Source organism: Peromyscus eremicus, chromosome 5, assembly GCF_949786415.1.
Source record: "Peromyscus eremicus chromosome 5, PerEre_H2_v1, whole genome shotgun sequence".
Taxonomy (NCBI): domain Eukaryota; kingdom Metazoa; phylum Chordata; class Mammalia; order Rodentia; family Cricetidae; genus Peromyscus; species Peromyscus eremicus.
This window is the reverse complement of record NC_081420.1, coordinates 730,099-754,873: the sequence shown is the minus strand read 5'-3', so window position 1 is coordinate 754,873 and position 24,775 is coordinate 730,099. Positions and strand designations below refer to the sequence as shown.

The following is a 24,775-nucleotide window of genomic DNA, read 5'->3' as shown; positions in this document are numbered from 1 at the left end:
ATCTCAGACACCTGCACTCAGGCCCATGGTCCTAATCATCCTCTATGCGGACCTGCTGGGTAAAGCCACGAGGAACCCGAGAACGGGCTCCCACAATTATTGGTACACCAGGATGTAAGATTAAGGGTTTTTATCTGTTCTGTTCACTTTAGTTACCTATGTGCTTGAGACCATGGCTGGCACATCCTGGGCACACAGTGTCACTGAGTGAATGAATGAATGCTCTGACCCCCGCCCTCCCTCTAGAGTTCTACTGAGTTCTCCTATCATGTGCTCACTTCCTTCAGTCATCCAGCCATGTTGACATTCTCTGCTCCTCCAGGAGGTCACGATCTTGCTGTTCTCTTCTGCCTGATGTTCTGGCACCGACCTCTCGCTTCTCTCAGATAATATTTGATATATCTTATCTGTTCTTGAACCTGTTTGCTTATTCTCTAACCATTGAAGATATTTCACGTGGTTCAAACCATTTTCCCAGTGTTCACTATAGTAGATGTAGTACTTAACAACCTGTGGACCTGACTGGGTATGAGTTTTCCCAGATATAAAACAAAAAGGCAGTCCTGTAGAGTTTACAAAGATCCCCCACTTGTGAGAGCTCGAGCAAGGCCCTGGAAGGTCAGTACCAGGCTTGTGGCCAGCTAGGTTCTGTATCTAAGGAAAATGGTAAGTATGGACTAGTGCCAGGGGGCAGAGCATTCACCCCTGCGGCCGGATTTAAACTCACAGTTCTCTCAGGGTTGCTACTACACAGTAGAATTAAATAGGACATTATAGTCTCTACAAATAAATTCAAAGAAGCATAGAGTTGCTGATGCACTCAACTCTAATCCAAAAAAACTCATCTTGTAAACTTTTCTTTGTTCTGGTTCTCCAGAAATATGATGGTTATTTGAGAATGGATGATCAACCCATAAAAACAGACCACAAGTCCAGACGTAATCTGTGGAATATGCTTTGTTTTGTTTTGTTTTGTTTGTTTTGCTAAGGGCTGGCTGGAGACGTTAGAGTGAAAAGTCTGGGGTCCTTCCCCAGCACTGTATAAAACATGTGTGATGTTATACACCGGAGGTAGGGACAGGAAAACTACTAGGGAGTCCCGAAGTTAGCCTGGGACGCATGAAATCCTGTCTCAAAAACACCACAATGGTTAAAAATTAGTAATTTTCTCAAAATACACATGTTTATGATGCTGCACACCTGTAATGCCAACAACTACCTGATGAATGCCTGTCTCAAATTTTTTTCTCAGTTGGTGTATTTTTTTTAAAGCCTGCGACGCCGGCTTTGCAAGTTCGGCTGGTGTGTGCTATGCCCCAATCGCAAGTGGACTTTGTTGTGTGGTGACTCGGCGTTCCAGGCCCCAGCCACCCTGCGCCGTCCCGCACTAACCAGCCTCACCCGTATGTGGTCAGCAGCGCCTTGTTGACCAGCACGATAAGGAAGGAGCATGTCCCGTAGAAGAGCGCCGACAGCAGCCTGACCAGGCGAGAGGGTGGCCGCACCGCGTCAGGCTCCTCCATCTCCGCTGTCCTCCGCCCCGCCACCACTCAGCCCGCGGTCCCCGCCCCTAGCCGCCCGGGAAGAGGGTGCGGCAGGAACAGGAAGAGCCGGGGTGCGAACCCCTGATTCAGCCCGCGCCCCTAGTGCGTTCTCCCCTCCTACGGCGCCTCGCAGACTGCCAGGTACCGCTGAAAAGCCGGCCTTAGCCCGCCGTCTTGCTTAGACTGCTCTCAGGCCACACCCCCAGCAAGGCTGATGTTTGCTTCCGTTTTTTTGGTTTGTTTAAAAAAAGTACAATTTACATCCTACAGGACGCGCCTGCGTCGCTAGTTTGAGATGAGTTTTTGACACATGAATATACCCAAGCAAACACGCAAATCCAAGCTCAACATCCCACAAAGGGTAAGAGTTCCCCAGGCCCTCCCGTGCTTTGGAACTGTGTCTGCTGTGGCGCTGGCCTAGACCTTGCTTCAGATGTTTCGGTGCTCAGAAGTGCCCCCAACTACCGCTTTATTACTCATCTGTCCATTCGACAATGATGGAATGATGTCGTTCCCAATGTACAACTATTACTAAAAATACTTCCAGGCACATTGCAGGACAAGCGTTTGTGCGGAGCACTTCTGTTTAGCGTTCATAAATGCCTAGGATTGGAGCAGCAGAGCAGGGTGAGCCAAGATTCGGCTCTTCTTCTGCTTGGTAAGTTCAGGCCTCCCTCACCCAGGGCCCATTTCTCCCTAGGACAGCAGTGCAGGATCCTAGTTCTTGTGAATAAAGGCTCGGAACTGCAGAACAGCTGTAGAAGTATTTCCAATAAAATGTCTCCTATTTTAAAATCTAAATAATTAATTTAAAAAGCTGAAATTTTAGCCTTTTAGAAATGCTTAAGATTTTCTTTTAAATAAAGCTGAAGCCCAGTTGTATAAAGGCTAGAACTGTCTGCCAACAGCTGGATTGGAAGCTGAGCAGAACTTTTGGGAAGTGGCCTGGGAAGGGGAGGCACACAAAGACATGTAAGATTTTAAAATCTGAATTATGGACTGGAGAGGAGCAGGGGTTAAGACCTCTATACACAAATATAGCCAGAATTAACAATAAAATAAATCATAAAAGAAAAATCAGTATGTCATTTAGGTTGATTTTCTCTAAAAGAGCTGTTGTTTCTGGTCACTCTCCACATACATAAACTTTGCAAAACAGTATTTTAAAGTCACATTTACAGTCTAGCAGGCATGAAGCCCCAGGTACTAATCTGAGCAGAAGCCTGCACTTGGGTACTCTGAGCCATCTTCACATGTGTTCTCATGTTCATGTGTAGGACTTTAGTTAGTATTAACTACCAATCCACAGCCTGACTAACATTGTTGGTGAAGTCTGCACACACCACTGTTAGGTCCAAAGGGTTCCCCATTCCCCAGCAAAAGGGCAGGCTCACTACACTCCTTTTTACGCTAATTTAAGGCCTGGGATAGGGCTGGCAACAGTTAATACTTAACTACACCAGAGCCTTCCACATAGCAAAGCAGATAAAAACACTTGCTACTAAGCCTGATAACTTGAGTCTGATCCCCAGAACTTACATGTTAGAGTGATCCAACTCCAAAAGTTATCCCCAGGCCTCCACACATAAGCCATGGCACATGATCACCCCCTATGTTTTTCTTGTCCAAAAATTAACTACACCAATATAGTTGAATGAGAAAAATAAATAAAAAAAAGGGGACATGACTGTTCCTAGGTATGGTGGTGATTTATTGTAGGAAAAAGGGAAAATATAGTAAGAGGCAGAGGCATCCGGAGGAGTCCAGAATAAACAAAACTCTGAGCCAGGCCATGTGAGGAGAGTGGGGAAGGAAGAGGAGAGACAAGAGGCCAGAAGGACCAGCATAGCCAAAATAGTTGTATTATGTATAGGGAAAGCTGGGGGAAGGGCAGCCCAGCCCCTAGGTAGGAGAATTCAGGGTAGGCAGTGGAGTATGCCAGCCAGGAGGACCCTATAACAGGTAGGGACTGAGGGATGCTGGGAGAACTTGGTGGCCACAGCCTACTTTGATATGTTAGTTGGCACCTCAGTCAGCTATTTGTCCCAGGTCTGACAACTAACTTCAGTATATGTAGCTCAGTAGTACAATGCTTGCCTAGTTTTTTTGAGTCCCTGAATTCAGTCCCCACAACTTTAAAAAAGCTGTCTGAGACTGCTAAGATAAAGGATGTCAGGTGTGGGTTGTTTCTATTTTTTAGGGTTTTTTTTTAATATCAGCTATTTTATTTTTGATAGAATTATAAAAACTGCAATAATGACCCATGTACTTTGTTTTAAATTAAAATAAAATTTTATTCAAAGCATCTTTTAAAATTACAGCATGTTTATTAATATGCTGTTAACTCTGCCAAACTACAACTTAGCCATATGAAGCATAAAACACTTCAAAAATCTGAATGTAACCACATTTTTAAAACAAAAAGCAGTCATAACACACCTCAAATTTTAGATGCCAATGTATTTTGTCCAAGTACATGCCTTATATCAAAAAAAAAAAAAGAAAAAAGAAAAGAATGCTTTAAAACATGGCCAATGGTAAGCAGCTGAAATAATTTCTTAAACTATCCAATCATACAAATAAAAAATACTTGGGAACATAACTACAATGGTTGACAAAAATCAGCTGAAGAAACAAACAAAGCCCTTACTTTTTATCATCTGTGAATTGGCTAACTGCATTTTTCAAATTGTACTACTGTCCTTAAGGTGAACTGATCAGATTTTAAACTTCCCAATACTGGTGAGTGTTGCACTTTGATGCATATACTCCCATTCATCTGAGGAAAAATTCTAGAGAAAATGTTGAACCCCAAACCAAGAAAATTCAGATGCTATGGTCTCTTAAGTGCTCCAAGTTAAAATTCTACATACCAGACTACAAATAAAATTCTTAGACCATTACAAATATAAATTCTGTTATTACAAAAAGCCCCTAAAGATCTGTCATTGACTGTACAGAGGAATTCCATTTTTAAAGTATGTCCTCGTCATACACATTATTGTAACTACCACTTCTTCAGTTTCACACTAGTGCTTCTCAAGGTATTTCCTTACCTCCCCTCTCCAAGGCTACACAATTTAACTACCTGTGTACTACAACTGCTGAGATTTTTGATAACAAAGCCTACATTCTCAATAATGTGTAATCTAAACTTGTAGGGTGCTATCTCAACTCAAAGGCACTGAAGAACCCATCTCCTTCCTATTACTTTGAAGTCTCCAATTAAGGAGTCTATAAATCACCATGTTCTGTATATAGTTTCATTCACCTTTTAACAAAAGCTCAAGTAACAGAGATTTCTGACTCTATAAAAGAGATGGCTGCTCAGCCCTGGGATTCTGTTCATGCCTAAGTACACAATGCATGTTCAATAACTTCATCTATTTGGAGAAAATGGTTTTGAACCACCAGATAACACACTTGCAGTTAAAACTATCTCAGAAGCCTGCATATTTGAGTAGCTAATATTTACTCAAGTGTTTAACTGATAGCTAAATTTAGTGAACACAAAATAGCTTGGCATGTTGTTCTGAAGTGAAGCAGAAAGGTGGCAATATGCACTGAAAATATAAATATGGAGGCTTCCATCCACTAATAATGCTAAACAAGCAGTACAATTAAAATTTAGTGTTTACTATCAAAAGACCTAAAACATTTCACTACAAAACAACCCTGCAGATGTCCCTTTTATTAATATAAACATAAGTGCCAATCTCATTACAGGGCCCATAAAAGATCTCACTGGTGTACACACACACACACACACACACACACACACACACACACACACACATGTGCACCAGTTGCTGGGTTACCTAGACTTTGCAAGATTAATCACTCAGATCCAGCAGCTGAGCAATGTGCAAAAGTCCCCAGTCAACAAGCTGGGTGACGAGCTTTCTAAGCGTCAGCATTACAGTTAGTTAAAAAGCCCAGAAAGATGTGAGACTCATTTTACACCAATTTAAAAAAACTCAACTACTACCCCTTACCAAGATCCTCAAATACCTATTTTCTTCCAAGTCCATAACTTATAGCATCTTTCCAAATAGCTGGCCTTCTCTAGCCCTATTGGGCATGCTATTTTGCAATTTAAAAATATGTATTTTATACATATGTTTCACACTGCTCTGCTTCAGTGTTTATAGTACTGTCACACATACTAACATACACTGTTTAAAATGATCTTATAAATAATCTATTTCAACCTTCTTTGGCTATTTGAACCAAACTGTTTTTTCATACAAATGTCTTATTCACAAAGTGCTTCCTGTGAGAACTGCTTCCAATGAATGCATTAAACTTGCAAAAACCTAGCTTCCCACAACATGTAGCTTCTACCCTGTAACTGCAGTCCATATTTACAAAATATTTTAAACTTTACATCAAATCCATTTCTGTATAAAAAAAAGTGCAATTCTCTCTCACCCCATGTCTGAGGCAACGACATTCTTCATGAGTTTCTACAGAATAGCAGCCTATGATAAGCAAATAAGGTGCTTAGCTTATGCCCAAGGATCTACTTTGTAAGTATGCTGGGCAGTGCTTTTGTACAGTGAAGAGTCAGTGCTGGGGTTACTGGCGGAGTGGTGCCCCTGTCAGGTTGGCCAGCTCAATGAGTGCCAGGGCCCCATGCAGCCGCTCTCGCTGCTCCTGCAGCCGGCGCTGGGCGCCGCTCTTCTCATCGTCCTCTTCATCAGACTGGAGGTACTCCATTGGGTCCTGCTGCTCCTGATCAGCCTTCTGTACTAGCTTGCCTTTCAGGGTGGGGGTGCGTTGCTCTCTCATTTCCCAATACCTGTGCGAAAGGCAGACAGGTTATTTATATGGTAGATATCAGGTTGTCACATATTTTCTTAGTGGGGCTGGAGAGATGGCAGTAGTTAAGAGCACTAGCTTCTATCCCAGAAGACCTGGGTTAGGTTCCCAGCACCTATATGGCAGTCTGCAACTGTCTGTACCTCCAGTTCCAGGGAATCTGATGCCCTTTTCACGCCCCCATGAACTCCTGCACACACATACACTCAGGCATACACACATAAAATACTTTTTAAAAAATTGTGTGTAATTCTCAAAAGATGAAGCATGAACAATAAAGAAACATGTAAAAAGCAAAGTTCAACATCTTTAACTATCAGGATAATTAAAAGTACACTGAGATCCTTCCTATCTTGCCTCAATCAGACCTATTACATACTGATAGGAATATAAATAGTTTAGCCAATTCTGAAATATTGTGGAGGTTCGTCAAAATACTCAAGATACAACTGCCATATGATCAAGCTGTCCCACACCCGAGTCAACAGATCATAAGATACTTGCACACACAGGCTTACTCAGCACTACTGACAGTAGCCAAGTTATAGATCAGCCTAGGTTTGAGCAAATGAACAAATGAGAAAATGGTATATATATACATTATTGGAACATGGTCCAAGAATGGAGCACAGATTCTGAGTGCCTGTGAGAAAACTTCAAGAAACCAAGACCAGAGTCTTGTGACCTCAGTTTCGTAAAAAACACGAATTGTTTGTGGATTGTGCTTTTGTGACCCTCCCAGGTGTAGTGGATAGGAATTTACTTCGGATCATTCATTACAACTGGCTATTGTTGTTTGTTTATATGCCTCTATAGAAAAACATGTTTCTGCAGTGTGTGGCTTGCCCACCATGTACAGCTTGACCTTGTGACTATGCTTACTCATGTGACTCCTCTTAACCCTCAGAGTATGAATTGTCTAATGCTCTAACTAAGTTGGTTATTGCATAAGACTTTAGTCAGCCTCATTTATTGGCTCCATTTTCCCAGGTCCCACCACCTTTACAACAGTAAATAATACATAATAGATTTTATTCAGCCATAAAGAAGAACAAAATTTAGACAGAGAAAGACAAATATGTTTTCTTTCATTTGTGGACCTCAGACTTTATACAGTCTCGTTAAATCATTTATCTGCATGTCTTGAGAGTAGAAACAAGAGTGTCTCAGGGGATGAAGGTGACTAGGAAACTGGAGGATATAGAGGGATTACTGTGATCAAAGTACCTAACAGACTTTTATGTATTTTATGAAGCCCATTACAATATCCAATGAATATACTGTAATAAAAATGAAATTTTGTCAAAGCAGTTCTTTAGTAATTGTTTCTCTGTGACTAGTCAGAGGTAGTACATGGGAGACCCATTTATATAGAGAACTTGAATTCGGGAATGAAGACTCCTCTTTGTGGTGATATTTTATTTGTGCTCTAACAAATAAAGCTTACCTGGGGATCAGAGGACAAAGCCACCCACTATATTAAACACAGAGGTCAGGCAATGGTAGCACACATCATTCAGAGGGCAGAGATTTTTATCCGGATCTCTGTGAGTTCAAGGCCACACTGGGAACAGAGCCAGGTGAACCTTTAATCCTAGCACTAGTTAACCACAGAGGTCTGCAGGTCTGTACAGACAAACAGGAAGTGATAGAGCTGGGCAGAAAGAGGAAGTGACATAGCTGGATGGAAAGAGGAAGTAAGATGGCAGGGCACAAAAAGGTATATAGGTGTGAGTATACAGGAAGTAGCTCTCTCTTGGGCTGAGGATTTCCTAGTGGTAAGAACTTGTGGCTGGCTTATTCTATTCCTCCGATCTTTCAGCTTTCACCCTAATATCTGGCTCCAGGTTTTTTATTAATAAGACTGTTTATCAATTCATATTACACTTCTTCAGGCATCTATAATCAAACATTTGCTGTTTCAGTTCTTACACTCCATTCTCTAATCATGTGTTTGCCATTACACTATGTGGTGCCCTGGGTATGTAGCTCAGTGGTAGAACATTTGCATAACATGTATCAAGGCCCTGAGTTCAATCCCTAGCATCAGGAAAAAAACAAACAAAAACCCCTACCTCTATGATTATATATGAACGAGCCTTAGGAGCCAACCTATCTTATCCTCTAGCTCAGTGGTAGAACATCTGCCTAACATGTACAAGGCCATGGGCATCGGTAGTCTCAAAACCACAGGGGGGAAAAAAACTATTTATTTAACAAAACTGTGGGTTATTTTTGTTTTTTCGAGACAAGGTTCTCTGTGTAGCCCTGCTGTCCTCTACTCTGTAGTCCAGGCTGGCCTCTTAACTTTAGAGATCTACCTGCCTCTGCCTCCTGAGTGCTAGGATTAAAGGCATGTGCTACGACTGCTCAGCATTTTTTTTGGGGGGGGGGGGGAGTGGGAACACGACAATGGTAACTCTTGGCAGGATTAAACATTAAACCTATGAAATACGACCAACAGCTGGGCATGGTGGCACATGCCTTTAATCCCAGCACTTGTGAGGCAAAGGCTCTATCAGTTCAAGGCCAGCCTGGTCTACAGAGCAAGTTCCAGGACAACTAGGGCTATACAAAGAAACCCTATTTCAAAAAAAACAAAATATAAAAAAGGAAATATAATTAAGAAAATAATGTTAATAATACACAGTTTATCCAAACTTAACACTAGTTTTAATTCTAGCCTGGTCTTATTGTAGCCACCTGATACTCGAAGGAAAAAATGTAAATGTCCACTAAATGTCTAAAGTGCAGATTTAATGATAGTGCCACCACAAAAGTGTCAATATGAAGCCCTATATACTAATGCTCAAGCTTTATTTATAATAGCTAAAAGCAACCCAAACATCTATCAAAAGGTGAAGCTACACAATAAATTACTATCCAGAAATAAAAGGAATGGGCTGATACACTCAATATGGATGAACCTCAAGTGATGCTGAGTGAAAGCAGTCATTTGATGACATTTCTATAAAGCTCTAGAAAATATAAATTAGTTTACAGTTCCAGCAGATCAGTGCTAGCTGGGGAAAAGTGTGGGAAAGAGGGGTTACAAAGGAGCATGAGAAAACTTGGATATGACAGATGCATCCATTACTTTGACTATGGTGGTCCCATGGTATAGACACATATCAGATGCATCAAATTGTACACCCTAATATATACAACCTATCATACATCAATGATACTCAATAAAACTGTTTTAAAATTATATACAAAAACAGCTGGCTGTAGTGGCACATGCCTTTAATCTCTTCACACTGGAGACAAAGACACGAACCTCTGTGAGTTCCAGTGCAGCCTAGTCTACATGTCTCCATAGTAAGTTCCAGAACTTGCTAGGACTACATTGTTAGACTTGTTTACAAATAAATAAAATAATACAACCCCGTCATTTCAGGAAATCTATGTCCTCACACTAGGAATATTGGCAGTACTGAAAGAACTATTAGTTCGGTACAAGTTGAGGACTAGAACAAGAGAATGACAACAGGTCGCTGGGGCTCTGAGTACTACAGAAAAGGGTTGGGCTCCATACTCAGGATGATACTAGCCTCTTAAGAAGCACCTGTAAAGTGGGTCCCAGCCTGTTTGTTCTAAATGTTCCTTGGTAGGCCAGGTAAGCCTTTCCTGAAATGATGTTAGTTTGAGTGAGAAATGAAGGTGAGTGGAATGGCTAAAGGAAGAAGTGAGCCCTCCAGCCAAGAGCACAGAGGTATCAAAACAACAGTGGCATGGTTGTTAATAAATGTCAGCCCCCTGTGGCATGGCCAGGGGGAGGTAGAGCTGTAGCAGCACAATAAGGGACCCAGGAGCATTGCAGAGAATCTGTAATGATGTTTACAACAGACGAGTCTTTAAGTCAAAATATCCTCAGAGAAAGATTTTTGTACTGATCTCCTTGTTGCCATGACTTGCAAATTCATGAGTGTTCCATATTTTTCAACAGTGAAACAAAGAAAACCAAATATTCTGTGCTTGAGGCATACAATTATATTTCTATCACAAACAAATCCCAAGCACTCTTAACAACTCTATAGGAAATTAAGAGTTATTCTGAACTATTTTATGATGTATAAAAGTAATTTATTTAAAATAAGAGAATTCTCAAGATTTAACACGGGCCCAAGCCCCAAAGGCATCTTTCTGGGAGGCGACACACAGCAGGCCTTACTTTGCCAGCCACTCGGCAGCAGCCTTGTTGTCTGCAGACTGATGTTTGCTCAGTGTGTCCGTTGGCTCTTCTCTCTTCAGCCTGGCATAGGGGTGCTTTGGACAGTGGCGGTTTGCATGGGTGAATCTGCTTAGGCAGCCTTTAAAACACAGAAGAAATGCTCAATAGAATCTGGACATTCAGACATACTAAACATGTCAATGTATATAATAAAGTAAAATGGAAGGCAGAGACGTTGAATTCTATAACCAAACAAGCTTCTATAGTCACATCCATGGGATCCATTGCCCTCTTCTGACCTCTGTAGGCACCAAGAACACATATGGTAGACATATATACATGCAGGTAAACACATGCTCATAAAATAAAATAAATTTTAAATAATAGTAAAATTTTCTATCAAGTCAGACATGGTGTTGCACACCATTGATTCCAGCACTCATGAGGCAGGGGCAGGTGGATTTCTTTTGAGTTTGAAGCCAGCCTGGTCTATATAGGGAGTTCCAGGCCCTGCAATGCTACACAGTGAGACCCTGTCTCAGAAAGAAACAAAAATTTTCCTCTCGTATGTGGAAACTAAAAATAAATAGCCTATAAACATAAGATTAAGATTTAGAAAAATAATCAAGAAAACTACAAAAAAAAAAGGGACAGAACTATACTGAAATATAACTGGAAAATTATAATTTTTAAAAATATTTTTTTGGATACTGTGATTTAAAAAATAACATTTCAATGGCTCAGTGGGGAAAGGTACTTGCAGCCAAGCCTGATAACCAAAGTTTGATCCCTAGAATCCAAGTGGTCCCCTGACCACACATATAAATAGATGACCTTAAGAAAAGATACACAATGGGGCTGGAGAGATGGCTCAGAGGTTAAGAGCACTGGCTGCTCTTCCAGAGGTCCTGAGCTCAATTTCCACAACCACATGACAGCTCACAACCATCTATAATAGGGTCTGATGCCCTCTTCCAGCATGCAGGCATACATGCAGATAGAGCACTCATACTCATAAAATACTTAAATAAAAATTAAAAACAGAAAAAGAAAAGATACACTTACTCCATCCAGGTAATAAAATACCTGTCTAGCATGCACAAAGAACTGGGCTTAATTCATAGCATGGGGGTGGGAGGCTTATGATGCTTATAAAAGCTTTTCAAAAATTCTTTCTTCTCAAAAAAATCTAAGTAAAACTACCAGCTGAGCTGATTACTAAAAATCTAAGTAAAACTTACTCTAACTACTCCTGAAATATCACTTCTAACACCATACCATTTTCTGAACAGACAAAAGGCTTCTCTCCGGTGTGAAGACGCTGATGTGTTTTGAGCTGTCCACTCTGAACAAAGGCTTTTCCACAATCTGGATAGTCACACAGATACGGTCTCTCACCTAAGAAGATAGATATCATATCAGAACTGAGGCAGCAAGGCAAGAGGAGGACGGTGCAGGAGAAAAATCCTCTTTACATGAGTCAGAACTCCAGCGAGCAATGACACACACGTCACAGTGCACACAGGCAGGGGGACAGAGTGGCACCAGAGCAGCTCTCCTCTGCAAAGCACACTACTTCTTCTAGGCCTTGAGGATTTAGAAACCCAGGTTCTAGTCCCTGATATCAGCATCTTCAGCTTATGTATACTTTTCTCCTCAACACTCCAACTATGAGCTCCTTCCTGATTTACAAACTATCTCCAGCTCCTGCTTTCTGTGGTTATTTCCTTGGTCTCACTCAATCAAAGGGGATTCTCTAATAGCCTGCTAGCTGGCCACTAGCCTCCTTCATATACTGTACTTCAAGCTGGAGGCACCGGCACAGAACACTGCTTTTGTATTTGTAATACCATCCCAAACCATCCCAAGCCCTGTTGAGCTCCTGGGACAGCTGAAAGTTGCTTGCTGATTTTTAAGCGGTTCCTAATATCTTCTCTGCATACAGTGTCACCAAATTCATTAGCTACTTGGAGAAGGATCTTTATTTTCCTCCAGAAGAGACATTCCAGCCAGGAGGCAATGCCTTTTTATCTGGTTCTTATCCTTAAAAATACTGGTGATGGTGGAGCATGCCTTTAATCCCAGCACTCAGGAAGCAGAGATAGGCAGATCTCTGTGAGTTTGAGGCCAGTGTGGTCTACAGAGCTAGTTCCAGGACAGCCAAGGCTATAAAAAGAAATCCTGTCTCAAAAAACAAAACAACAAAACATCCACACCGTTTTCCCTACCCATTCAAATCCAGTCACATAGGCTTTCAGCTGCACTTTGTATCTCCTCATGAAGTGTCCTGTGGTGCTTATTTACCATAGGAGTCTCCTGCAGAAATTCTACTTTCTGCTTCATTTAAATTTCTACATACAACACAGTGCTAAGCTAGATAAGGTGCTCAAAAATGTCAATCATAATTAATATATTATTTATTACAAGTGACAAACTTTTAACCAATTACAATTCTTTCAATATGACTCAAAACAGTGACACATCCCTTAACATCACAGTATCAATAGGCACACTTACAGTCATGATAGTTACATATAACTTAAATACTGAGCTATAGGGACATTCGTTTTCACAATGAATAGCTAGACAATTGGACATTTCACAATGTCCATTTGGACAGTGCACAGCTTTCCACAAAGTCTGTGCTATCAGAACTTAACTGTTTCTTGGGGAACTTGAATTCAGCATCTGCTTTTTTGTGTCCCAGTAGCAAACCAAGGTACAGAAGCATCTGGGGATGTACAGCAAAGTAGTAGCAGATTAGGACAGAAACATGGGACTTTCTTCATTAGGGCCCATAATCTTTTTGTTTGTTTGTTTCTTATTTGTTTTTACATCCCAACCAAAGTTTCCCCTCCCACCTCTCCTCCCCCACCACATCCACTCCTCTTCCTCTGTTTCTCTTCAGATAAGGGCAGGCCTCCCATGGATATCAGCCAGGCATGGTATATCAAATTGCAGTGAGACTAGGCACCTCCTTTTCTTTAAGACTGAATGAAGAGGCAATCTGGTAGGAGGAATAGGTCCCAGAAGTGGGCAACAGAGTCAGAGATAGTTCCTGCTATCATGGGGCCCATGATCTTAACTGACTCTTTCTTACACTGGCAACAAGAGCTCTGCAGCCTATAAAGCAGTTACTGGGGAGGATTCAGACTAATAAGATTGAAAAGACCTTCAAAAGTTCTCAAAATTGTATTATTTCATGAAGCAATAGTTTTACTGATTAAAGTCAAAGCCTCTATCTTAGATTACAGTGATTTTTAACTTAAAAAATTTGACTCAGCCGGGCAGTGGTGGTGCACACCTTTAAACCCAGCACTTGGGAGGCAGAGGCAAGTGGATCTCTGTGAGTTCAAGGACAGCTTGGTCTACAGAGCAAGTTCCAGGACAGGCTCCAAAGCTACACAGAGAAACCCTGTCTCAAAAAACAAAACAAAACAAAAAAAAAAGAGTCCAAGTTCAAGCCGGGCAGTGGTGGCTCACACCTTTAAATCCAGCACTTGGGAGGCAGAGTCAAGTGGATCTCTGTGAATTCAAGGACAGCCTGGTCTACAAAGCGAGTTCCAGGACAGCCAGGGCTACACAGAGAAATCCTGTCTCGAAAAAAAAAAAAAAAAAACCAAAAAACAAAAACAAACAAACAAAAAAACCCAAAAAGCCCAAGTTCTAGATGAGTGCTGCTCAGTTGAAACATACTGGGGACACTGGAGAGATGGCTCAGCGGTTAAGAGTACTTGCTGCACTTTCAGAGGACCCAGATTCACTTCCTAGCACCCACGTGGTGGCTCACAAGCATCCCTAACAGTTCCAGGGGATCGAATGCCTTCTTCTGGCCTCCTTGGGCACCAGGCACACATACTACGCACATACATACATGCACGCAAAATATACATACACATAATAAAATAAAATCTAAAAACAAAAAAAGAAAAAGAAAACAAGCCAGGAGTGGTGGTGCATGCCTTTAATCCCAGCACTCAGGAGGCAGAGGCAGAGGCAAGTGGATCATCTGAATTTGAACCTAGCCTGAGTTCCAGGATAGCCAGAGCCATATAGTGAGACCCTGTCTCAAAAAAACAAAAACAGGGGCTGGAGAGATGGCTCAGTGGGTAAGATCACCAACTGCTCTTCCAGAGGTCCTGAGTTCAATCCCCAGCAACCACGTGGTGGCTCACAACCACTTGTAATGAGATCTGGTGCCCTCTTCTGGCCTGCAGGGACACATGCAGGCAGAATATTGTATACATAATAAATAAATATATCTTTAAAAAAAACAAAAACAAAAACAAAAACTACAAACCAATAATAATAAAGAGAGAAAGAAAAAGTAAAAATAGTTAAAGCTAATCTGTACAAATAAATCATATTTATCTAAAAACACTATCATTTCATTATATACTAACAATTATTGACAAAATTATTTACTGACAATTTAGAGTAGCACATCTCAAGTGTTCACAGGTCATGCTAGGAAGTGGATGCTGTGTTGGGCAGCACAATTTGCAAGACAGTTGCAGTGGGTTTTCATCTACAAACTATGAGATTTACTATAAGGTTCCTCCTCCTGGGGTTAACTTTATGGAAAGAATGTGGACCTTCTACAAAGTATTTTGCTTTCTACATGGTATTTAAAATGCAAGGATTTCTATATTTGTATATATTTATATATTTTTCTATATATACAAATAAAAATGTATGACATGTAAGTGTTAAGAGCAAACAAATAGAATTCAGGTAGGTGGAAGTAAAAAAAATTCATTAATAATGACACAATTGACATCTATAATGACTATGTTAAGTTTAAAAATCCTAAAACCACCATTCCCCACGAAAAAGCAATTGAGTAAACAGTAGCTGATTTTTAAAACTTCACAAATAATGTTGGCAATAAGAAAATATAAGGCAATTTATATGAACATTATTTAACCTAATTAAATAACATTAATTAACCTAAATAACTAATCAAGTTTTAATCAAATATTACTTGTAATATTACTTTTAATCAAATATTACATCTACAATGTTGTCATCTTACCTGTATGAGTCCTTTTGTGAGCTTGGAGTGATTTCTCCCTTGGAAACACCCTGTTACAGATGTTACAGCGGATCCTGCTGGACGAATGCTCTCCTTCATTTATTAAATCCCGGACAGTGTCTGCTCTGGGTCTACCACGTCGGATTCCATCCTGTTAACATTGTTTATAAACTTTAATATTTCCTATAATCATTAAAGCAGTGTAAGATACAAACTGAGCAGCATCAGCAAGAATAGTAGAGTAAGTGGCTCCAATAGCCCACCTCTCCACAGATAACAGAAAACTACTAAAATCAATGGTCACAGACTCAGAATAAACTACCAGCAACTAACTCATCAAATACTGAATCAACAAACACCCTCACAGCATTTTCACTTGCCCATTCTTTCTTTACCCAGTAGCACCCTTCAAAAGGTCTGTATTCTTAAGTGTGTGACCCTTGTCCCCACTTGCAGAGAGAGCAGACCAGACCCTATTCTGAATGAACTGTCCGCTGTGACCTGGATGGGGCACTTGATGGACTGACATAAGGCACTTGTCTCTGCCTCACCTAATTTGTATATCTCTCAGGACATAAGACTAACTATTCAGAGGGCATTGTTCACAAACCTTGTAAAACAACCTGCTGTTCTCTGGACCAAAAGATTGGTTTCAGCTAAAGCAAGCAGACACAGGAAAAGCCTGGGAGAGAAAATCAGGGAGAAAGTTTCTTTGTAAAGTTAGGACACCGAAAAGCACAGAAAACTGAGCATACACCCAGAAAATGCTGAACATAGTCAGAAACTCTACCTGGGGCTGATCAAGCTTAACACACAAGAAAGTGAAGGCTATAACAGAGCCGTAAACAGCTGGGTAAGTAAAGTGTATCCCTAGCTGAGGATGTAGCTCAGGGTCAAGGCACTTGCCTATGAGAGGCCTTGAGCTTGATCTCAATCCTCTGCACTAGAAAGGGACATTATAAAAGGAAATGACACAGAAGTAGTTTTAATAGGCTACTGAAGCTAAAGTAATGTGGATTCAAAATAAATTAATTATAAATTTAAAAGCGAATTAATAACTTCAAGATAATCACCAGAAAGTTTAAAAAAAGAAATTAAAATGGTGTACTAGGGAATGTCAGCTCAACATACAAGGCATCAATAAAGAAATTGAGAAAACAGGGGCTGGAGGGATGGCTCAGTGGTTAAGAGCACTGCTTGTTCTTCTAGAGGTCCTGAGTTCAATTCCCAGCAACCACATGGTGGCTCATAACTACCTGTAATGAGATCTGGTGCCCTCTTCTGTCTGCAGGTATACATGCAGATAGAGCACTGTATACGTAATAAATAAATAAATAAATCTTAAAAAAAAAAAAAAAAAAAAAAAAAGAAATTGAGAAACAGACCAAGTAGAATGAACACTTTAAAAAAAAAAAAAAAACCAGCCGAGCGGTGGTGGTGGTGGTGCATGCCTTTAATCCCAGCACTTGGGAGGCAGAGCCAGGCGGATCTCTGAGTTCGAGGCCAGCCTGGGCTACCAAGTGAGTTCCAGAAAAGGCGCAAAGCTACACAGACAAACCCTGTCTCGAAAAACCAAAAAAACAAAAACAAAAACAAAAACAAAACCCCACCAGAAGTCATTCGTCATCAGTAACTACTTTAAAAGTAAGGAGGGCAAAGTGTCCATTAAAATGCTGGGACTGACAGATTTTAAATGACAACTATATGCTATCCACAAGATTTAATTTAGATAAAATATGAATATATTAAAAATGAAAGGACATAAAAGATAATTACAAATACATTCACACCAAATAGACTCCTCATATGCATAACTAAAAATGGCATAATTAATGGAGAAATAGTTCAAAATGGTCTAGAGACTTCAATAATGCGTTAGGCAAATAAGCAGAAGGACCACAAAGAAATGAGGACAGACCCCACCTTAGAATGTAAAATACATCTCAGTAATGTATCCTAAGCACGTTTTCTGGCCACAGAATGAAGCTGTAAGTCAATAGCATATAGAAAACTAGAACAAACCTATGAGAATTAAACACTCAAAAGCTATACAACACAAATGAGGAAATATTTTTATATAACTGAAAACAGATTACAACTTATAAGTCAGGAATTTGAAGGTCTAAAGAAGACATCAGTACAACCCAAAACAAGCTCCCAGAGTCTGTGGCTTGGTTTGCAGAACTGGAAAGGATCATCCTGTGTGTGCTAGGAAATGGGGCTTTAGGATCACTGTTCAATACAGGGACTTAAACAGTGATGAAAAGTTTTGAAAGCTGTACAACAGTCAATATCCTAAATGCCACTGAATTGTACACTTCATAATGTTAATAATTTAATGTCATATAATTTTACCTTAATTAAAAAACAAAGGTGCAAGCCTTTAATCCCAGACTTGGAGGCAGAGGCAGGTGGATCACTGCTGAGTTCAAGGAGGCCAGCCAGGACTACATAAGCCTCAAAAAGAGAAAAATAAAATTAAAAAAAAAAAAAGAAAGAAAGAAACTATAATGGCACATACCTGTAATCCCTGCACTCACGAGCTGAGGCAGGATGATTACAAGTGAGGCCTGTCTGGGTTACAAAGTGAGACTCTATCTCAAAACCAACCAACAAACAAAACACTCCAAGACAACTTGAATAGCTGATAGCATACCAACATGGTCACAAATATATTCCAGTAATGGAATATACCAGCAAAAGGGGAAACTGAATATTGTTCATGGGAAGTCTGTACTATCTTCCCTAAACTAAAACAGCATGTTTTTCTTTAAAAATTCCTTTTATTTTCCAGGTAAGTTGTCACATAAATATGTTACATGAAAAACAAACAGTGCTACAAGTATCATGCACAGCTACACCCAATATAAAGATGTTGTCACTGCTTTCCATGTAAAAACCTACAGGTTTCCAAAGCTTAAGCATCAAACCTAGAATGATAATTTGGCTCTGACCAAATTCCCTTCAGTCAGTTTTCACTTTCAAAGAGAAACTCACGCCAGGCATGGTGGCACACACCTTTAATTCTAGTACTGTAGATCTGTGAGTTCAAGGCCAGCCTGGTCTACAGAGTGAGTTCCAGGCAGCCAGGACTCACAGGGAAACTCTGTCTTGAAAAACCAAAAAGAAAAAGCATAACTAAATAACCCATTAATATTTTCTTTACTACTAGAGAAAAATAAAACAACATGTTCAGTTCTAAGGGGTGCATAAATACAACATACTTGCCATGTACAGGTAATAGTTCAATAAATGTATTCTTTTAATTAAGGAGGTAAGATAGGAAATAATCATCTAATGTCCCAAATAAATGAGCAGCATTTACTAGCCACACATATCTGTGTGCATGTGTTGCATACATGTGTGCATACATCTGGGAGCCAGAGGTCAATGTCAGATGTTCTCCTCTAGCCCTCTCCACCTTAGTTTTTGAGACAGGGTCTCTCACTGAACCTGAAGCTCACCATTTCTACTAGGCTAGTTAGCCAGAGGCCCTGGGATCTGCCTGTCTTTCTACATCCATCGCTGTGGTTATAGCTGTGCTTCACCTAGCTTTTATGTGGGTGCTAGGGATCTGAAAACAGGCCCTTATGCTTATGCAGCAAGCATTTTGCACCCTGAGCCACCTCCCCAGCCCCAACCATATATATTAATAACCAGTATTACTTGAATAGGCCATTTTCAATTTAGTCTTAATAAGAAACACCATGTTTCTAGGCAAGTTTATCAGCAATCAATTTTGTCTGTAGCCTGAAGGACAAATCTTGTCAAGACTATTGGTGACTCAAAGAAAATGCAATGCCAACATGAAATTCTGGACGATTACATCACTTAAAAACTTTTGCAGAATCTCCTGCTTTCTAAGAGGCAGATGAGTAATTCTCAAAGTGTTTATAGTCATGTGAAGACAGAAGACCTAAAAAGTCCTTGAATGTTTTAGACAAGTTCAAATAAAAGGCCTATCTTAGTGTTTCTATTGTGTAATAATACAACACCATAAATCAAAGGATCAAGGCAGTAAGCAGCACTCCTCTTGGCCTCTTCATCAGCTCTTGCCCCCGGGTTCCTGTCCTGCCTTCCCTCAGTGATGGAGTATGACCTCAGAGTTGTTCCTTCCAAGTTGCTTTTGGTCATGGTGTTTTAAAATAGCAGCAATAGAAACCTATGTAAGACAAGGCATAAGAACCCAGAAAGAAAAGAAAAGCAGATCTTGAGAGATGTTTGTGTGCCCTGATGAGAGCATGCAATGAATCATATATCCCTTCTCACATTCGGGTCTGGATCTAAACTCCTATGATGTTCAGATCTGCTTCCTGACTCTACTTCCCACTTAGATCTGTCTGCACAACTTCCCAAATCTCCATTGCAATTCATCTGTCAAATTATGTACCCTTACATAAAGCATCTCAACTGATAAGCTATACGTTATGTATGCTTACATCAGCTTAATATTTTTAAAAAAATCCCTAAAAGTCCATTTATATGTGATACATAAAGGAAGAATATGGTACAGAGAATAAAAATAAGAGTTCTGGCTAGGTACCAAAAGTTCCACTACCTATTATATGACCTTAATCTTGGGGACTCTTTTTCTCATTCCTCAGCAGGTAAACAAGATTAGATAAATGAAAAAAATTCAGAGTGCTCAACGGAGGGCCTGGTTGTTTACTTCCAACATTACAAAGTGCCCACTCTATGCCAGGTAATAAACGATAGCTAGCATGCTAACACTAACAGAATAGGTTTTTATATGATGATGATGATCAGAAATTACAAATCAACTATGTGCAAGACTACATACACTCTAAATGTTTGGATATTAAAAGTGAATATAGGACAGGGAAGTGCAGGTTACAAGTTAATGGTATCCAAGAAGCAGACCCTTGGGTCCCACAGCATCCATCATGAATGCAGTGTGACAGGGAGCACAGGTGCACTGACTGTGGGATATGCTATCCTGGAAAACATGAACGCCAGACCTGTTCTTTCCCCTCCCAAATGCAACCACCAGGAGATAATGTTAATAATTATGCCTTTGATCCCAGCACTCGGGAGGCAGAACCAGGTGGAGCTCAGTGAATTCGAGGCCAGCCTGGGCTACAGAGTGAGTTCCAGGAAAGGCATAAAGCTACACAGAGAAACCCTGTCTCTAAAAACCAAAAAAAAGAAGAAAAAAAAAAAGATAATTATGCACCAATAGTGCTAAGTAGTGCTAAGTGATCTTGAAATAAGGGACCAAAACAAGCTGGCATGTGACAGATACTCTTTTATCAACTCAGAGAGACAGAGTAGGTAGGGTAGGGACAAACAAAAGAGCAACAGAAAGCTGACACAGGGCGCACAACTCAGATGTTAACACCTCCCGTGGGAGTCATAGCAACAAACAGAAAATAAACACTGCTCTCACTCACAGCTGTTAGTGCCTCAGAGTGGCATAATGAATGGTGGCAGCAGAAGCACTACTAACACTAGCTACACTACAAACTCAGCTCCACCTTCCTGGACAGTGAGCAGACTCAGCCAAGCATCATCACTCTCTCAAAGCCTGGGGAGGGAGATCATCACTGTAAGAACTTTAGAGGCAAAACAGCATAAGGGAGACTGGACTCCCTCTTTAAACCAACATCCTGACCAGAAACCAAACAAGGTACCTTTCTCAGGTAAAAGCATATTCTAGCACTCTCTCTTAAGTTTAGAATCCTAAATGAATTTCTGGAGCTGCACCTGGATCCCTTCATTAATTAAAAAAAAGAACTAGAATCTGTTATCAAGTCATTTCTGAAAATCACAAATATTCTGTTAGAAGGGAAGAAATATATATAACAGCCTTTTCATTTCCACGTTATTTCTGGTATATTTTCCTCTAAAAGAGGTGAAGATGGAGAAATAAAACTTAAGCTTATGCACTGTAAGAACACTTACATAGATCTGTGTAAAGGTAAGTCTGACTCAAGCCAATGATAATAAATAAATAAATGATTTTATTTATTTGCAACAGCAGTTCTCAGCCCATGTAGTGAACCCTTTCGGGGTCAAACGACCCTTTCACAGGGTTTGCCTAAGACCATCAGAAAACATAGATATTCACATTACAATTCATAACAGTAGCAAAATTACAACTATGAAGTAGCAACGAAATAATTTTATGGTTGGGGCCACCACAACATGAGGAACTATATTCAAGGGTCGCATCATTAGGAGGGTTGAGAACCAGTGATTTACAACATCATTTTTCTTTGATAATCCAAAAACACTGAGTTAAAACTAAGATTAAGTCATGAGAGGAGGGAGTAAAGAGATGGCTTGGTGGTTAAGAGCACTTTTCCAGAGGACTTTTCCAGATTTCCAGCACCAACATGGTGGCTCGTAACTGTCTACGACTCCAGTTCCAAGCATACACATGTGCAACAAAAACATATATACATGCAACAAAAACATACACATACATGCAACAAAAACATATACACATAAAGTAATAAAATTAAAAATTAAGTCACAAACACAAAACCTTCCACAAGTATTTGTGCATGTAAGCCTTTACACTGCTTAACTATACAATGCATTTTCTAAAAAAGACTAAAACATTAAATTAATACAAAAATTATAGATACCTAAGGCACCTAAGATGACATCTTAGGAGGGGCTACCTAAAGCCAGCAACAGCAGCTGTTCCCTACACCAACACAGGTACTACTACCAACATCTCTACTGTTCTTTCAAATATACACTGAGGTACAGTTTCAATACTTGAAGTATGTCAAAGCAGTCTTACAACTTTACTGCTCTACAATAATAATGCCACTAGTAAAGACTGTTTCCTTCGCCAAAACAGTTTCAACGTTCTAGCTGATGACCATACTGTGACCAAACTTGTTTCAATTTATAAACAAGGTATCCCTTTATCCACTAGGTGATTTGCTCGCTACATCTGTAGCAAATTATGTTACTCAGGCACCCAACCAACAGAACTTAAATATTTATTCTGTATTAGCAACATTTATTCCACACACAAATTTACCGGCACCTTTATAAAGCGCTGATGACTGAAAGTATTAAAGTCTAGCCCCACGGATATAGTATCGGGTCCATCCAAGCAGTCACCGTGTACCAACACTCAAGCAAGGCTCCCAGCCACAAAATCTTGACCATCACTCCCACTAGCCAGCTATGCGATCTTAGTGAAGACGCTTTAACAAACCCCTGCTCCGGATGTAAAGTGTACATTGGGGCATGGTGGCGCTAGCCTTGAATCTCAGCACTCAGAAGGTAAAGGAGGGTGGAACTCTGAGAGACCGAGGTCAGCCCGGTATACTTATTGAGTCCCAGGCCAGCCAGGGCTACATAGTGATACCATGCCCTCTGCCCCTATGTAAGCTAGAGCCAGATGCTCACATCCTTTCCCAGATCTAAGAAGCCCACGGTTGCGAGATTACAAACGGCATTGCGGGGCGTCTGGACCACGGACACTGCCAGCCTCCCCTTCAACACCCGGCTGCACCTGCTACCCTCGGCCCGGTCTTAGAGCCGCCCCCGTCACGTGACCGCCCCGCCCCCCGCCCGGTTTTGGCGCGCGGCAGTGACGTCAGCGTCCTGTCAGCCACCGCCCCCGCCGCCCCGCTTTTCCTCCCCGGCCCCGCCCCACTGCCGAGCCGCGCCGTTAACGGGCCCCAGGCTGCCCCGCGCCCGGGCCGCCTGCGCCGCTCACCTTGAGGTGGCCGCTGTCGGGGCTGCTCGCCTCCTCCTCGTCCTCCCCGCCCGACGCGGCGGCCACCGAGGTGGTGGATGGTGGCGCACCCCGCAACGTCGGGAGCTCAGCCGCCGCGGGCAGCCCAGCCGAAACGACGCCGCCGCCCGCCGCCCCCGGGCTGAGCGTCACGTTATGCGCGTTCTCGCCCCAGCGCCACGGGTACACCATGAAGTCGCTGAAGCCGGGGCTGGTGGGGACGAGCGGCGGCGGCTGCTCGGGCTCCCCCACGCCGCTGCACGGAGGCGTTGCCGGCGTGGTCCTGATGACTGACACCAGCACGCGCTTCGGGGAGTCGTGGCAGAAAATGACCGGCGGCGGCTCCGCCATGGGTGCCGGGGCGCCGCGGATCATGCTGGCTCGTCTGCAGCCCTCGCGCTCTCCGCTCGAGCTTCGATTGCTCGCCCGCGCTGCTGTGCCTCGGCGCCTCACAGCCGCCGGCTCATGGCAGGCAGCTCTGGACGCTCAGGCTGCAGCAGCGGCGCTGACAGAAAACGGAACGCGCCGCGCTGAGTCCCCGAGAATAACAACCTGCCGCCGCGGTCCCTGCTCCGGCTTTTCCCGCGTTACATTTCGCGCCTGGGCGGAACCAGTCACCGCGAGGACCCTGCGGCTGGCCACCGCGACGAGTGACAGGTCGCGCGGACCAATAGCAGGGTCCAGGCTATGTTCCGTCCGGAGGGGGCGGAACCAAGTCCGAGCGCGGGTCCTTACTGCCACGTCATTGGCCGCCGCTCTCATATTTTTTTTGTCTTGAGGGCCAACTGCGTTCGAAAGTCTGTAGGAGCGCGCGTCTCCTCCTGACACACCCGACGGCAGCTCCGCCCCCTGCAAGAGAGGGGAGGAAAGGAGGCTGTTGATTGGAGAAGCTGCGGGGAAGGGGCGTGGAGACTGTTGGTGGGCGGTGGAGAGCGTCTTCGGCCCCGCCCCCACCAGAAGAGGTCGGGGCAGGTGTCTGCTGATTGGAGAAGCTTCGGGAAGGGTTGCTGCTGGGCAGGAAGGGGCGCCACATCTCCCTTCTCAGCCGGTGTCCTCCCGCCTGCAGCCCGCCTGTGACTCTTGGGCCGTGGTTCCCGCGCGGAGCCTGTTTAAAGGGCCGTGGCCGGGCCGGGCCCTCCGCCCTCCCCTGAGCTCGGCGCCAGCAGGGCACCGTTTTTTTTGTTTTGTTTTTTTGTTTTGTTTTTCGTTTTGTTTTGAGACGAATCTCTACTGGCTGTCCTGGAACTCACTATGTAGACCAGGCTGACCTCGAACTCGCACATTCCCCTGCCTCTCCATTGCTAACTAAGACTAAGGCGTGCGCCCTCACGCCCGCCTAAGGGTAGGGTTCTTAGTGGAGTCCTGTGACCAGCCTCGCTAAGGATGAGTCCTGCAGCGTTCCTTGCCTCCTGGAGCTTGCTGCCATGCCCAGGACCGCCGTGGGGGCACGAACTGCCATGCGCTCATAGGAGCCGCCC

General features: G+C 42.3%; 2 protein-coding genes across 3 annotated transcripts in view; both read right to left on the bottom strand.

The window, feature by feature from the left end:
• Slc35d2 (solute carrier family 35 member D2) overlaps positions 1–1,714 on the bottom strand; it is a 46,426-nt gene extending 44,712 nt beyond the window's left edge. The window contains exon 1 of one of the 2 annotated variants that reach the window (XM_059262745.1): positions 1,402–1,714. In XM_059262745.1, coding sequence (XP_059118728.1) covers positions 1,402–1,523 — 122 coding nt within the window. In that variant the 5' untranslated portion in view covers positions 1,524–1,714. The remainder of the gene's footprint in view (positions 1–1,401) is intronic. The other variant, XM_059262749.1, reaches the window with a different exon arrangement.
• Positions 1,715–4,063: 2,349 nt separating this feature from the next.
• On the bottom strand, positions 4,064–23,818 carry Znf367 (zinc finger protein 367). The gene is made up of 5 exons (XM_059262744.1): positions 23,280–23,818; positions 15,575–15,725; positions 11,818–11,937; positions 10,540–10,678; positions 4,064–6,345 (listed from the first exon to the last, which is right to left on the bottom strand). Exons 1-5 carry the CDS (start codon positions 23,670–23,672, stop codon positions 6,123–6,125), a joined length of 1,026 nt encoding a protein of 341 aa, XP_059118727.1. The 5' UTR covers positions 23,673–23,818; the 3' UTR covers positions 4,064–6,122.
• Positions 23,819–24,775: the final 957 nt, after the last annotated feature.